The 15009-nt window shown below is 42.8% G+C and overlaps 1 protein-coding gene across 2 annotated transcripts; it reads right to left on the bottom strand.

Moving 5' to 3' along the window:
- Positions 1-5059: 5059 nt before the first annotated feature.
- PNPO (pyridoxamine 5'-phosphate oxidase) lies at positions 5060-14697 on the bottom strand. Of its 2 annotated transcripts, none has more exons than XM_042474701.1 (7): positions 14484-14697; positions 13159-13283; positions 12969-13068; positions 11702-11755; positions 10915-11043; positions 9552-9622; positions 5060-7687 (listed from the first exon to the last, which is right to left on the bottom strand). In XM_042474701.1, exons 1-7 carry the CDS (start codon positions 14619-14621, stop codon positions 7522-7524), a joined length of 783 nt encoding a protein of 260 aa, XP_042330635.1. In that variant the 5' UTR covers positions 14622-14697; the 3' UTR covers positions 5060-7521. The 2 variants fall into 2 exon arrangements, with proteins under 2 accessions (XP_042330635.1, XP_042330636.1); XM_042474702.1 differs by having other exon boundaries at positions 14458-14520.
- Between the last annotated feature and the right edge of the window lie 312 nt (positions 14698-15009).

Here is a 15009-nt window from a genome sequence, read left to right as displayed (position 1 = left end):
CAACAAAAGAGCAGTGTAAGCAGGTTGGACTTCATCTGGAGACCCAAAAGTGTGTGAGAAAGGCATATATTAGAATACAACATGTCCTGAAACAGCTGAAAATTTAACCTGTCCTTCCCAGTACCCAGGAGAAACACTTTTATCTCAGAGTCAACAAACTGGTTCTAGCAGCTTTCATCTCCACCAGGAGTCAGTCCTTTGTAAAGTTAATGGGTCTTAATTGCCCATTCAAGGCAGGGACTTCTCATCACAATAGGTACAACAAAATCCACAAAACAGTGATACTTTTAGGAGCCAGCTAAAATACACAAAATGCATCATGCAAGGAGGAGAAAGGGATTTGAAATTTTATTGCCCAGTCTCACATGGCCAAGGCCTCTGCTTACATTAATATCCTTCAGACCTTCTTAACTGATAACAGAAATAACATCTGAGAAAAAATGTAGGCTGTGAGTCTAACTTTGGTGCGTTACATACGCGCACAAAGTACGCGCTCCATGCGTATTAGGGTTAGGAAGGGGTGTCACTTCCTGACGCCCCTAACCCTAATACACACAGTGTGTAGAAAATGGCAACGCCCTATACACATGGGCGCCATCATGACTACGTCACGACCGCGCCGCCTCCAAATGGGGCGGCGCGGAAGTGATGTAGTGGGGCCGCACGCCTGGGGCGCCCTTTCCACAGCCCCAGAAGGAGCTCCGTTTCGGAGCTTCTTCCATGATTTGTATCACTGGCGCAGCCTCTATTCTTCTCCTGTACGATTTTTAACATCTTAGGCTGATGAACAAGCCAGTGAAGCTTCGAAAACTTGCATGAGGTATTGTGTGCATTTTAGCTGACCCCATAAAGCTATTAGCATTCTGTGGATTTTGTATTTTGTTGAATTTTGCTGTATGGACAACATGTCTACCTGGATATATTCCAGAACAATAGATAGTCGTTAAGGAAATTTATGCCTTCCCCAAAAGTAAAGATTGCAACTGATGTCTGTGGGAACAAAGAAGCCTGCAGGGCATGACAGACAATGTCATCATCCCAAAAATTCAAAATATGCTGCGAGTATTGCTTCCAGTGCAGACTGTTTGAGGCACCTTCAGAGCTGACCATCTTTCCTCTATGCATTCACTACTGACAAATCAAAAACAAGCCCCATGTCTAGTTGGCAATGTAACTGAAAAGTACTGTACGACTAAATTGAAAGTTCAGTTGACTTCTGCATGTGTTGAATAGGAGAGGCAGTGATGATTGTTCTTTCCCTCAAGCAGCGAAATGTTGTTGGCCCACCAGAGTATGAATAAAACTCGGAGACCTGTCCCCTTTGCAAATCTGAACTTCCCCAGTTGCTTGCTCTTCTAAGCTCAGGCCAAGCCTGGCAGCTCCCTTCTGAGCCAATTTGCCTTTTTGCAAATATTTCACTGCCTAGATTTAAGGCAAAGCCCAGACTTCTGTCAATAAACCTCAGCTATGCAAGAGTACAAATCATTTATAGCCTTTTCAAAATATCTGAGTGCAGAGGACAATAATCTTTGTATTGCATTTCAGTATTTTTTACGATCTTCACCTCACAGGACCCTCAGCCCAACCCTGAGGAGAACATGTCAACTACTGATCAATCCTCTGACATCTCCATTTTTCAGCTGCTTTTAAAATGTCCCAGTTGTTCTGTCCTCCTCCCCACTTTCTGCATTTGTCTTCAGCTTACTTCAGTTGGTGCAATCTGAGTTCAAAGCAGTTTGCACTCAGTTTACTCAGCAACTGGGGAGAAGGGTGTTTGAAATCTTATCCTGCCCCATACTCAAGCACAAGCAAACTGTCACAGCTTCTCCTAGCTTGTGTGCTCTTCCTCATTAATGTTTGCCATCTTGGCCACCCTCTGATGTTACTTGTCTACATGTGTCCCATTTTTCATCTGTGAAATGTTGGAGGACATGGGAAAGATTACTCGGCTTAAATACTCCGAAGGCACCAGACCCCATTTGATCTTGGAAACTAAGCAGTGTGAGTCCTAGATAGGACTTGGATGGAGGCCCACCAAGGAATACCAGGTGCCAAAAGCTGTATTTCAGAGGAAGGAACTAGCAAAACCACCTGAGTACTGCTTGCCTAAGAAAACCCTATGGAATTCATAGTGTTGCTGTAAATCCAAATGAGTTGAAAGTAAGCAAAATAAGTTAGGCTCAAGGTTCAGCAAGCATTTGAACCTGAGTCTGTGCCCTACAGTCAAATCCAACACAGCCTTTGAGCTTTTCAGCAATGTCACCACAAGATTTGGGACAGTTCTGGAACTTGTAGTAAAAAAAGAACCTGCCAAAACACCTTTTTCCAAACCTAAGTGCTCTTATCCTAATGGTTTAGCTTTGCAAACACAGGTTTCCTTCAAGGTGCAGGAAGCAACTACTACTCAAAGCCACTGCATGAAGGAAGAAAAGTGAATGTGTTCAGAATGCATTCCACAAATGAATGTTTGTAAGCTCACTGGGGATTCTTCCAGCCCTTAAGGGAATCCCATTCTCACAAGTGAGCTGTCCTGCCCTAGGAGATCCTGACCCCTGATGAGTGAGCAAGGGAGCAATGACTGAGATGGCAAATATGCACCAGGAGCTGAGAGAGGGCAAAAGGTTATCAAGGCTGTAGTTTCACTGGGATGCAACCCAAGAACTCAACTGAGAGTAAACCGATACTTGGGCTGCACACCAGAAAAGTCTCTCTCATTAGCTCCTCCTGGTGGAAAGGAAGTATTCAGCAAGATTTTCCAAAGAAAAGGCAAAAACAGGAATCCCCAGTTGGGTACGAAAACCTACTGAATGACCTTGGGTAAGGCACACTCTCTCCAGGGTGACCAGATGTCCCCCTTTTCTAAGACATGCCCTACATCTCAGCCTCTTGCCAGGAGGATTTCCAAAACGCCATCCATTTTGAGCATTACTAAGAAGCATGAACTGATATTCAGATCCGTGTTTTTAGCTTTTATATGGTAAATGTCCTACATCTTCCTTCACTGCCCTACATTTTACGGCGTCTTGTCCTCTATTGTGGTTAGGACTTTTAAAATGTGTTTTATTCTTTTAATAACTGTCTGTTTTAATACCGTAATAATTTAATTCCCTTTTAATGTATGTTTTTTAAAAATGTTTTTAATTGTAGTCTTTTTAATGCTGTGAAGCTGCTCTGAGTCCCAGTCCTTGGAAAAGAGTGGGATACAAATAAATATAATAATGATAATAAATAGGACATCTGGTCACTCTGACTCTCTCAGTATCAGAGGAAGGCAAAAGGAAAACTCCCTTTGAACAAATTCTGCCCCAAAAGTCTCGTAAGAGTCGTCTTAGGGTCACCATAAGTCAGATATGACTTGAAGGCAGACAACAATGAAATGAATGGGTTATTTTCCAGCTACCTGAGATGAACATGTATGTTGTTCAGTTGATTAAAGACACAAGAGCCCTTCTGGGTTAGGAGGGGCACACACTCCTGTCGGGATCCTTGAGAAAACGAAGGAACACTACACTTTGGAAGAAAGAAAAAGAGAAACAGGACAAAAGTTAATATTAAACCACACTCACCTTCAACTGTGCCTCAGTAAGTTTATTGGCCAAAGGTACATAAGCACAGTCTCCAGCTTAGTATGTAGCAGCATGCAGGTGCCGGATGGACCCAACAGAGCAATAACATTACTGGGACGGCTTACGTCACTTAAAATCTATTTTACAAGGAACATTACATAACACAGATTACCAAGTATACATCTGATCCCGTAGGATCAGCTGATGTTCTATTGCACTTCCATTTATGGCTATAGATAAAATGGTTTTGAAAACCCACTCACCACAAACACAAAAGAATAGTCGATACATTGGGCGATACACCTCTGAGGCAGAAGAAGGGAATTCTCCAGTTGATATTGTTGTTGATGGACACTGTGACCTGGATCTTAACTTTCCCCCTATGAATTGAAAATATCTGCAGACTTCCATACTGCTCCTAAAGTTAAATCCTGGTGCTTGGGCCCTTTAGGAATGGCGATGGATATGTAGCATGTGGGACCCCACATTAAGGTTAGAGAACTGTGGGAGGCCAAAGGGCTGCATTAGCCCCCCAAGAGACCATCAAGGACTGATTCCCAACAGAAATAGATCCCCAAAATGGAGACATTTTTTCCAGGGGGGAGGGGGAATTTTAGACACAAGAAAAGTCAATTCATGTTTTTAAAAAGGTTTCTCTTGGGTTTAAAATGGCCCAGCACCCCTCCATTGGCAAAAATGCCCCACACCCCCTGGAAGGCGTCTGGGAGCAACATTTTTTTAAAAGGTTTGACACCAGAGGGGCCTGCGGACTCCAAAAAAGGCCTCGCAGCTGCACTTTGCCTACTCCTGGCTGCAAATGGATGGGGATTTAGTGCCTCCTTCCTTAAGGAAGCAAAAGACCAGCTTGGGATCGAGCCCTGTTGTTCCCAAGACTGTGATGCAAGCACAGAATCTGATGTCCAGGTCAGATTTCCATATCCTGAGAACATTATTTTCTCTGCTTTTCTTTCTGTAAAATCAAGTCCTAGCTTTTATGGCTTGAAGAGATAAAAGATAAAATAAAAACTTGCCAGCAATGCTCAGTAAAATCAGAAGCACAGAATCATAGAATAGAGTTGGAAGAGACCACAAGGGCCATCCAGTCCAACCCCCTGCCATGCAGGAAATCCAACATCAAAGCATCCCCATCCAGCCTCTGCTTAAAGACCTCCAAGGAGGGAGATTCCACTACACTCCGAGGGAGTGTGTTCCACTGTCGGACAGCCCTTACTGTCAGAAAGTTCCTCTTAATGTTGAGGTGGAATCTCTTTTGCTGTAGCTTGCATCCATTGTTCCAGGTCCTAGTCTCTGGAGCAGCAGAAAACAAGCTTGCTCCTTCCTCAACATGCCATCCCTTCAAATATTTGAACAGGGCTATCATATCACCTCTTAACCGTCTCTTTTCCAGGCTAAACATCTCCAGCTCCCTAAGTCGTTCATCGTAGGGCATGGCTTCCAGACCCTTCACCATTTTAGTCACTCTCCTTTGGACATGCTCCAGTTTCTCCACATCCTTTTTAAATTGTGGTGCCCAGAACTGGACACAATATTCCAGGTGGGGCCTGACCAGAGCAGAATATAGTGGCACTATTACTTCCTTTGATCTAGACACTATACTGAACAGAAATGACACCTGACTATCTCACCACAATTTTCTAGCTCTGCATTCTCCAATCCAGCACCTTCCAGATGTGTAAGATTACAAATTCCATCCTCTTACAACTATTACAATTTCCACCATCCCCAACCAGCATGGGCCATCTGGACGTCACTAGCTCAGAGAAAGCTGTTTTAGCTCCTGAGTTAAGAGGAGCTGGAGCAGTTCACAGTCTCTTGTTTATAGTTTCCTAAGATCCTAATGTTGTGTCCAGAATTGGTGGCCTCAAGGATGTATTTTGTGGCGTTTGGCACCTCCAGAATCTCTGAATTGACTTTTTGGCCCCCAAAAGGAAAGTGAATTGCTCTTCTTGGAAGCCTCCAGGCACAACAATTTGCCCTTAAAACAGTTTGTAAGGCCTCCATTTTACTGTTTAGCACCAAAACACAACAATTTTTGACGCTTCTGGCCACTTTCAGATTTGTATTGCTTTTGTCTTTCAATAGTCCATGTAGCCCCTAGAGCGTAAGAGTGGCCCCCAGACTGATGCAGTTGCCCCACTCCAACTGAAAGCAAAAAGGCTACCAGAGTAACTCAGCTGGAGCAATAGTAAGACAGCCTGCACCATAAGGCTTACAATCTAGGGATGTGTAAGTCACAAACAAAGGGGAAAGGAGGATGGAAAAAGCAAATTCAGACATGAGCTCTTGAAGTTAATGGCACTGGTCTATCCCTTCTGGCCTTCCATTATTCTCAATACCCATCCAGAGTTCACGTTCTTTACAATGCATCCTAGCTGCTGAATTATACCAAATAGCACTACAGGTTTACATCAATTAACAAAGTTGATGTGCTCCTGGACATTACGTCTTTAACAAACAATATGGTACCAGAAGCAAAAATAACATGGAAAGACTAGGGATAGGGTCATATATCACAGAAAAGGTCAGTTCAACATGTTTCAGCAACATGTTTCTTACAAAACTAAGAATCCACACATGTGACATGAAACAACCCGGTCAGGCAAGTAAGTAAACAAACAAACAAACAAACAATCAAAATTGTTGTAGAGACCATCTGAAAGCATCTTCCAAAATACATCCAGGGATGACTTTCTTTCACCAGGTTCCACTTTTCTTATGATTTCTATACTGTGGCCAAACTTATGTTTTTTACATGCTGGAGTGAGCTGGTAAGACAATTTTCTCCTCTTCTCTCTCTGTTCATGAAAGGTCAGCTAGAGTAGATTCCCATCTTTTCCCAGCTATCACTTTATTGCATTGTTTATTGTAGGCATGCGGCTGCACCCAGCAGTGAAAGTGTCTAGTTTTCTTTCACTATCCTCCAAATGCTGATACTGCAACAAAGCTTTCAGGCTAGACACAGGATGAAGAGGAAGAAGGGGTGGACTGGGCATGCATTAAAAAGAGTTTGTGAAACTGTGTTTCTTTGTCAGACGCTTTGTTAATTTTGATATGCCTGTATATGCTAGCGCGTGTGCAAAAATCAAGCTTTTCTGCTGTTCATATTCAACTGAATGTGTTATTTGATGCATATCTGGTTTTTCTCCCAAGACTGGGACTCTAGGCAACTCATGGAAGATTTAAACAAAGGTAAAAATAAAACTTAAAAAATGGTTTAAAAAGACGTAAACAAATTATGGTAGCAGAACACAACTAAATGAAAAGCAGTATAGCAGCACAGTGATAAAAAGGGTACAGCACCTCCTGTTAAAAAACCCTCCCTCAGCAGATAAATCAAATACAAAAAGCCTGTCTGAATAAAAAGGACTTTGCCTACTGGTTTAGGGAAAAAACAAACCCATCCTGTACATGTCAATGTAGAACCAGACAGGTTTATCCAGTCATTACAAAATGAAGCCAGTCTGCCATGATCTCTTCAGCCATCACCTCCAAAACCCAGGAGATACAGAATTCTCAACCCTACTCATAAAACTGTGTTATTTCACCATAAATTGCTAAGATGCCACCATGTCTGGGAGGTATGGAAGTTCAATGGGTTTAAATAGATAAAAATTTGTAGCATATTTATACCTTAAACATTTACAAAGCCATCACATTTGTATCCTGCCTTCCTTTCAGTGAGCTCAGGTTCACACAGGGATAGCCTTGTTTATCCTTACAACAATTCTCTAAAGTAGACTAGGCTTATAGTTAGTGGCAGAGCCAAGATCCCAGCCCTGTTTGATGAAGTGCCTTGATCCCAGGCTTCCTCCAAGGAGATCCAGTATTTGTTTACTGGCTTGCAGCCTGATCTGTCTCAGGGGAGAGCGAGGAACACAAACTTTGGCACAGATATTGTAAGAATGGCATGAAGACAATGAACCCTACATGCTTTTCAAGGGGAGAGCCTCTCGTATACCCAGTTGCCCTCTCCCCTGTGGGTCATGGGCTCCAAGGGTGCACTTGTGTCCTGGAGGTACCGGAAGACAATGCGGTCATGCAAACGGTTTGTTTGGCCCTGCCAGAACTCAATGACTTCTGGCTTTAAGATGTATCCACCCCTGTGAGAGAAGAAGAGAAATTATACTGTTCAACATTCATGCACCAGGATGGGACATTTTATTCCTTCAGACTCATATTTTGCTGCAGAATCCAAGCAGAGATAGACTACAATGTATGCACTATGCAACAATGTTCCCAATTTCAGCCATTTACCATCTAGTGTTTTTTTGATGATGAACATAAAAAGTAGCTAGGTCTCTCTCTCTCTATTTCTCGTCCTGGCTACTTTTTATACACATTTGGCCCTCCACATTCACTGGAGTTAAGGGTGCAAGATGCCCACAAATGTGGAAAAATCATGAATAACTCTCAGCCCCTGCACAGAAGGCAGTTAAAGGGATGGGTGGATGGAGGAAGAGGAGCAGGCACATCTGTTTTTCTTTCCCCCCTGCCCTCGCCTCTTTCTCGGGCAGATGGGTGCCTGCCTGGCTGGGCACCCATCTGCCTAGGAAAGAGGAGCAAGGGGGGGATTAATCCATGCCTCCAAGCCCCTTTCCCAAGGGGATGGCTGCCTACATTGCCCAGGCACCCATCTGCCTGGGAAAGGGAAGGGGGGGATGGATCCATCCCCTACCCTTTTCCAGGTGGATGGCTACTTGAGGAAGGCAGTTATCCAATCAGGAAAGGTGCGGGGTTGGCGTCCGCACCTTTCTTGGCTTCTCCCTTCTGGGTTCTTCCCCCTGAAGGGAAAAGCCCAGGAGGGAGGAGAAAGAAGAGTGAGCACAGACAGCGGCCTTAACCTGGTGAATAATAAAAAAATGTGAGTGCCAGAGCCATGAATGTGGAGAGCCAAGTGTATATCCTTGAAAACCTATTATATTTTCCTACTGGGACACATTTTATGTCTCAGCCTATGTAACCTACAGAAACAAAAAGATGTCCCATGGCATTTTTTTTTCTCAAGAAAAGTATGATGTAGCAGAACATATGTGAGGAGCTTGGGTTGTCAATAGATTGGCCCTATTTCTTGGCAGGGGAGAATACTGGCATATAAAAATCTAACCTGAAAAAACTCTAACATAATTGCTAAATGTACTACTAATTCTCAATACAACAGAATTCTCAGTGGGTTAAAAAGAAACCCATCTCACTCCATCCAGGGTTGTTGCTTCTTTTTTAATCCTGGTTCATGACAGTTAAAAAACCATCACCACCACGCTAGCTTTTTTTTGTCACGAGGCTCTGTGAGCTTCACTGAGCCCTCAACAGTGCAAGCCACAAGGGATCACTTTTCACAATGTAACAGATGTTACTCACCCTCAACTCAAATCACCATTTTATTGGGGTGTGAAGGCAGGGAGCATACTGTTGCTGCTTATCAAAGCACAACAGGTTGAGAGGCACATTTCACATTAAGTTTCTTTCTTCCTTTGCTCTAAGCTTGGCACTTCTTTTAGGTCTTTCTGGAAGTGCCCAAGGAAGTGTTCTTCAGTTGCTCTGCCTAGCAGAAGCCAAACTTACTTATCCTAAATATCAGTCAAAATAAAAGGCTATTCCCATTATGTTTTTGCATCTACCTTTTAATGGCTTGTCTCTTAAGCTGTCAAAATTTAGTCTGTAATATCCTCAGGGCCAAAGCCAGGGTTTTTTGTTTGTTTGTTTTGCACTTATATGAACCAGGAGTAGGGAACTAAATAGCTTGCAGGTAAAATTCAATTCTTCAGGCACTTCTTAAAATGTTCATAGAGAACCTAGGAAATGTTTAGGAAGCGGAATGCCTGGATGCAAATGTCTTCTTTTTCTTCTTCTATTCTGCCCAATCAACCTATCATATAAAGATTTCAAATTTTGGAAACCAAGGTATTTCTGGGTTTATGGCTTGCAGTAAACAAAGGCGAAATGATACAAGAAGGTCCAACTCACCAGTATGCTGGCTTAGGCACTTTAGCTTCCCGGTACACTTCTTCTAGCTCTGCATTCTTCTTTCTTAAATACTAAAAAAGGGTAAAAGAAAAATGAATACATCAAGAAGGTAAATAGGAAAAAAGAAAGCCTGGCACCACCTCTAAACTACTAGCACAATGTTGCAAACAAGCTGCAATTTTATTTTTTTGTTATCTTGTATTTCTTTGCTGGCTACGAAGGAAGGTTTCTTCCATCTCCCTCACACTCTTGTTGCCAGTATGGAAACATACATTATTATCCTCTTAGGATGCAAAAATATTTACTTTCTGCTAAGCAGAATGGCAGTGAAAGAGAGAAGGAATAATCTGTCCTTCCTCTGCCAGCCTTCTTGCTCACCTGCATAGAATTTCTGGTCAGCCAAGGCTATCAGACATCTTCTTAAATACAAGGCTGTGATTGCATTCAACTATTAATTACAGTTATGTTGAAGGCATAGTTACACTTGAAAGCGTAAACAGGCTTACACATAGACAGAAGTTCGTGGTACAAAATTCGATGTTCTGAAATGGTCATCTTTGGCAGAAGAGGTGTTTGTGTGCAAAGTTTTATGCCTCATGAATAAACAAGATTTCCAATGGTTTGGTATCAAGACCAGTCGATTTCCCCTGCTCCAGTTTGTAAAACAGTACTTTCTTATATCAAGATCTCTTTTTAAAACAGCACTGAATATTTTTCTGGGAATTACAATAATTGCAGTCCAACACATTCAGAAGGCAGCAAGTTGGGACACATTGTATTAGGGAACCCCAGAACTGAGGAAGAGCATTTTATCTCTCATCCACAGAAGACTGATCAGTATTTTTATTTAACATCCCTAAGAAAGAACATCCCACAAGCAGCACTGGGATTTTGAATCTTTTATCTATTTATAACCTGTCTGATAATGTAAATTGTCATTTTGTCTTCATCCTTAACAATGTGCATTTATTTCATGGGCAATAGTTATGTAGCTGAACTGCAATTCCCAGCAGCCCCAGCCATCACAACATGGTGAGGAATGCTATAAATTGAAATTCAATAACATGTGAAAGGCTGCATGATTCCAAACTTCAATCTACCCTGTTAAAGATTATCACAAGAATAATAATGGGAAGGACAGCTGCTAGAACATGACCTTATAGCCCAAAAAACCCTAAAAAAACTATGGGAAGGGCAGCCACAAAAATTATCCAGGATATCTTCAAAGTACGACCAAACATTAGGTCAGAAAACTGGTAATCATATAAGTAAAGAGGGAATTAATGGCACAGATGGCAGATATTTGCCTTTTGTTCACCCTAAGGTACACCATCAAGAAAAGGGAGCCCTAAGGAGACATCACCTCTCTATCTGGGATCACCGTGCTTTGCCGACTCACAACAGCCCCAATTTGACTGCTCTTTGGACGTGAGTGGAAGTAAGTCTCAGATTCCTGCTCAGGAAGCCTCTCTACAGAGCCCTCAATTCGCACCTGCAAAGAAAAAAAAAACACAATAAAAAATTAATGGAGGTGCAAGAGAGAAGACTAATCAGAGGTTTTTTTTAAAATGTGGTTCTAACCCTAACTCTGAACATGGCCGGATTAAATTGGAAAGAAAAGAAAAGCCCAACCCAAAGTAATTTAGTGTTTTGGAATACAGTACTTTACTATAGTATCGTAACTGTTCTAACTTGCTCATCTGCTCACAAAGGCAGAGCTTGGAGAGGGCCTTGTGAGTAGGTATGCACCAGAAACCCCAGCATGCCTGATTCTGGTCCTCTAACCAGAAGCTCTTCTCATACATTTTGTCTGCATCCATCTCATAAAGAAACTGACCCTTAAATCAGTCAAACAGAACAATCCTGTTTTGGGGTTTCAAAATCTCTACAGGCCAGTTTCTACAGACAAGAAATACAGAAAGCCGTCCCTTCCACACTGTTCCTATAGGATACACTATTTTCATAAAGCAATAAAGCAACTCAAGGCTTCACCACATATAGCCACGGCTTGGAGCTTTTAAAGAGTAAATAGAAAATTAAATTGATACAGCTGCTTGAAACGTCTTCTCACTTTCTTGGCCTGTGTCCCAATTAAGTTTTCAGTCTGACTCCAACACTCATTTTCAGTAAGTGAAAAGGAGATAGCTTACCTGGCGATTGAGGGGCTCCCAGTAGAAGACAATTGAAGCAAATGGATTTGAGTCCTGCAAATCAAGAAAAAGGAAAATAAGAATTAAATAACTGAATCACGAACGGCAAGACTACCTGAAACTTTTTTTTCATTTGCATGATTAGATTTGATGACAAACTGTATATATCAATAGAAAACAGTGGAAGAAGACTGAGGTTGCTGCCACACTGCAGAATTAATGCAGTTTGACACCACTTTAACTGCCATGGCATCATCCTATGGAATCCTGGGATTTGTAGTTTGCTGTGGCACCACAGCTCTCTGACAGAGAAAGCTAAATGTCCCACAAAATTACAAATCCCAGAATACCATAGCATTGAGCCATGACAGTGAAAGTCATGTCAAACTGCATTCGTTCTGCAGTGTAGATACAAGATGTGAGGGAAAAAGGATTTGTCTCACTAGATAAGTTAATCAGCACTTATGCAGGTTTGTCTTTATTACCACTCAACTTTTTTTGCCACTTACCAGCTTCCATCCACTCAAGCTCTCTCATTTCTAGTCCCTATGGACTAGATGTCACCTTGAAGAGGAATTATTTTCAACACCATACACATGCTAATCTGCTCTACTGTTAGGCATTATTGCCAGCAACATGTTAATGCTTTTGTTCTACTTTTCTTCATGTAAATGCTTTTTATAATTTTTTTTTGGGGGGGGGGAAATAACAACAATACCTTGTTAGTAACTTCTGCGTTTCCATTCCTTTTTCTCCCAAGCAGGCATATCAACACTCAGCAACTAGAGCTATATTATATGCAACTAATAAAGTGGACTGGAGTCCCTGGCTGTCTACGCTAAAAAAAATGTTAGTCCTTTAAAATGTGACAAGATTCTCATTTTGCTGCCAGACAAACATGGTGATCCCAATGAAATTTTTTTACATACAGTACGATTCCAGCATCTGCGGGGGATACATTTCCAGATTTATCATGGGTGGTGAAAATGGCGAACAATCAGAAACCCTGTATTTCTGGTGGATGTTTGCCATAGAGTCACACTTGATGACCTCTAGATGCTTAGAGAGGCCTTCTCCCCAGGATGTGGGTGAGTGAAACCTCAGATATGGGAAGCATACTGTATGTGCTGAAGAGAAATTTGAACTAATGTTTTTCTTTACTTTCTAAATAAGCCTTGATGGGTCAGCTCTGCAGCGAGTGGTCTGGGCTGCCAACCTATGAAGTTCATGTTCTCTCCAAAACCCTTCCACACAGGACAGCACTCACCAGTTCTTTGGCTTTCCTGCTGTCATGGTTGGTGAAGAATTGGAAGCCTTCCTGGCCAAAGCCCTTCAAAAGCAACATCCGAGCTGAAGGCCTTCCATCCCTGAGAAGGCACAAATGCAGTTTGTTGCAAGACAGAAAGACATGCACAAGCAGCAAGAATGCATAAAAACAATTAGGGGTTGATTCCTACCTGCTACAGGTAGCCAAGCACATGGCATTAACTTCTCCTATGGATGGGCACTTCATCGCTTCCTCAAACCAGACAGAGAACTGCTTAATGGGGTTAAGGGAGATGAGATGTTTCTCCTCAAAAGCCTGGGGAAAGAAGCAAACAGCGCTGTTATTCACAGAGGACACCCATATTATGTGCCTACACAATATGATGCTGGGTCTTTCCATTTTAATTGCTCCTTCAATTCTCTTCCCACACCGTAAAAAGCACTTATTCAGGCATCTGGGACAATGGCCCCATACAAACAGGCCAAAATAAAGCTGCTTTGGGTCACATTGGAGGTATACCTCTTATATGATGCATGTGTACTAAGAGTCTAGAAGTTGCGCAAAAGCTGGGCTTTAGTCCTTGGGACTGGATTGTGCCTTTGGCGCAGCTTCCGGACTCGTAGTAAGCATGCATCATGTAAACAGCATACGTACCTCCAAAGTGACCCAAAGCAGCTTTATTTTAGCCTGTCTGTATGGGGCCAATAAATCCACAAGGATGGGGAGCATGCTATTCTTTACATGTGAAGAGCAATCCTCTGAAGGGGAGGAAATCCTCCTCTATCCATGGAAGCCTTCCATGTGATTTCAAACCCTGGTTTTCCAGGGTTTTTCATCATGTGGAGTGCCTGGAAGCTCTCCCCTCTTGATGGAGGAAGGAAGGACCAAAACACTTTGCCTCCTCACACATAATGTCTGAGTGTGACCAAGGCTGCTGCCACACATTACAATTCATGCAGCTTGACTACTTTAATTGTCATGGCTCCAACCTATGGAACCCTGGCATTTGTAGTTTGTTGTGGCACCAGAGTGCACTGTTGGTGGGGCTAAACATCTCACACAATTATAAATCCCAGAATTCCCCAGCAGTGAGACATGGCAGTTAAAGCAGTGTCAAACTGCATGCACAGATGCTGCCTAAATCCTCCCAAGCTAATGTAAATAACTTGCCATATCCCTCTTGCACAGGCTCTCCTCCACTTCTGATTTGCAACCCTTTCCTTTAAATGCTCCTCAATCCTTTTAAGCCCTTATTCAAGTTAGATCAAGCAGTCTGCATTCACCATCCAACTTTTCCTCTACCATCCTCATTCCCAATATGCATTTCTAATAGATTTCTATTTCTATATCCATGCTCTAACTGGAGGACATTTTGCAATGCCTCCTGGAGAAGGAAGGCTGGAATGTAGAACGTGTCCTGGAAAAGGAGGACGTTGGGTCACCCTGATCTAGAGGGCAGTTACAAAACATCAAAATGGAAAAAGAAGACCTTCTGGGGCTAAACTCCTGTCTCACCTCCTCTTCTCCCTTGTAGTTCTTCCGAAGGGCCCCCAAATCCATGGCAGCAGGGGAAGATTTTGGAACTTGGCCCCAATGAGAAAAAGCAATGCGACCCAAAGCAAAGACCCCTGAATGCCTCCTGCTGCAGAGCATGGAGAGCACCTTCTTTTACCCTCTCTGCGCATGCGCAGGTGACAAAGCGAACCCAGCCCCGCTCCGTCTCGCCTTTTCGTTCTCGCTTCTGCCCACTTAGAACGTTCACAGCGGAAGGCGATTGGTTGACTTAACAACCAATCAGAAGCGCGGAAACCGCCTCAGGTCCCTCCTCCGCAGCCAATCAAAAGAGGAAGACGATGGAGAGTGGCCAATCAGAAGGAAAAAAAGGAGGCTGGGTCCACACTGCAGAAGTAATCTGGTCTGACACCACTTTGGCTGCCATGGCTGAATGCAGTGGGGATTGTAGTTGGTCAGAGCTCAGTGCTATGAAATTCTGGGAACTGTAGTTGGTCAGAGTTCAGTGCAGTGGGATTCTGGGAAGTGT

Source organism: Sceloporus undulatus, chromosome 6 (assembly GCF_019175285.1).
Source record: "Sceloporus undulatus isolate JIND9_A2432 ecotype Alabama chromosome 6, SceUnd_v1.1, whole genome shotgun sequence".
In the NCBI taxonomy this organism is placed as follows: domain Eukaryota; kingdom Metazoa; phylum Chordata; class Lepidosauria; order Squamata; family Phrynosomatidae; genus Sceloporus; species Sceloporus undulatus.
This window is presented reverse-complemented; position numbering and strand designations above follow the sequence as displayed.

Bases quoted from the DNA above. Each gene is read 5' to 3' on its own strand.
- PNPO (XM_042474701.1), bottom strand. From the start codon at position 14,621: ATGCTCTGCAGCAGGAGGCATTCAGGGGTCTTTGCTTTGGGTCGCATT. The intron at 11,044-11,701 runs GTAAGCTATCTC...TTTTCTTTGCAG, and splicing joins GGGAGCCCCTCAATCGCCAG to GTGCGAATTGAGGGCTCTGT. The intron at 7,688-9,551 runs GTGAGTTGGACC...CTTCTCTCACAG, and splicing joins GTGCCTAAGCCAGCATACTG to GGGTGGATACATCTTAAAGC.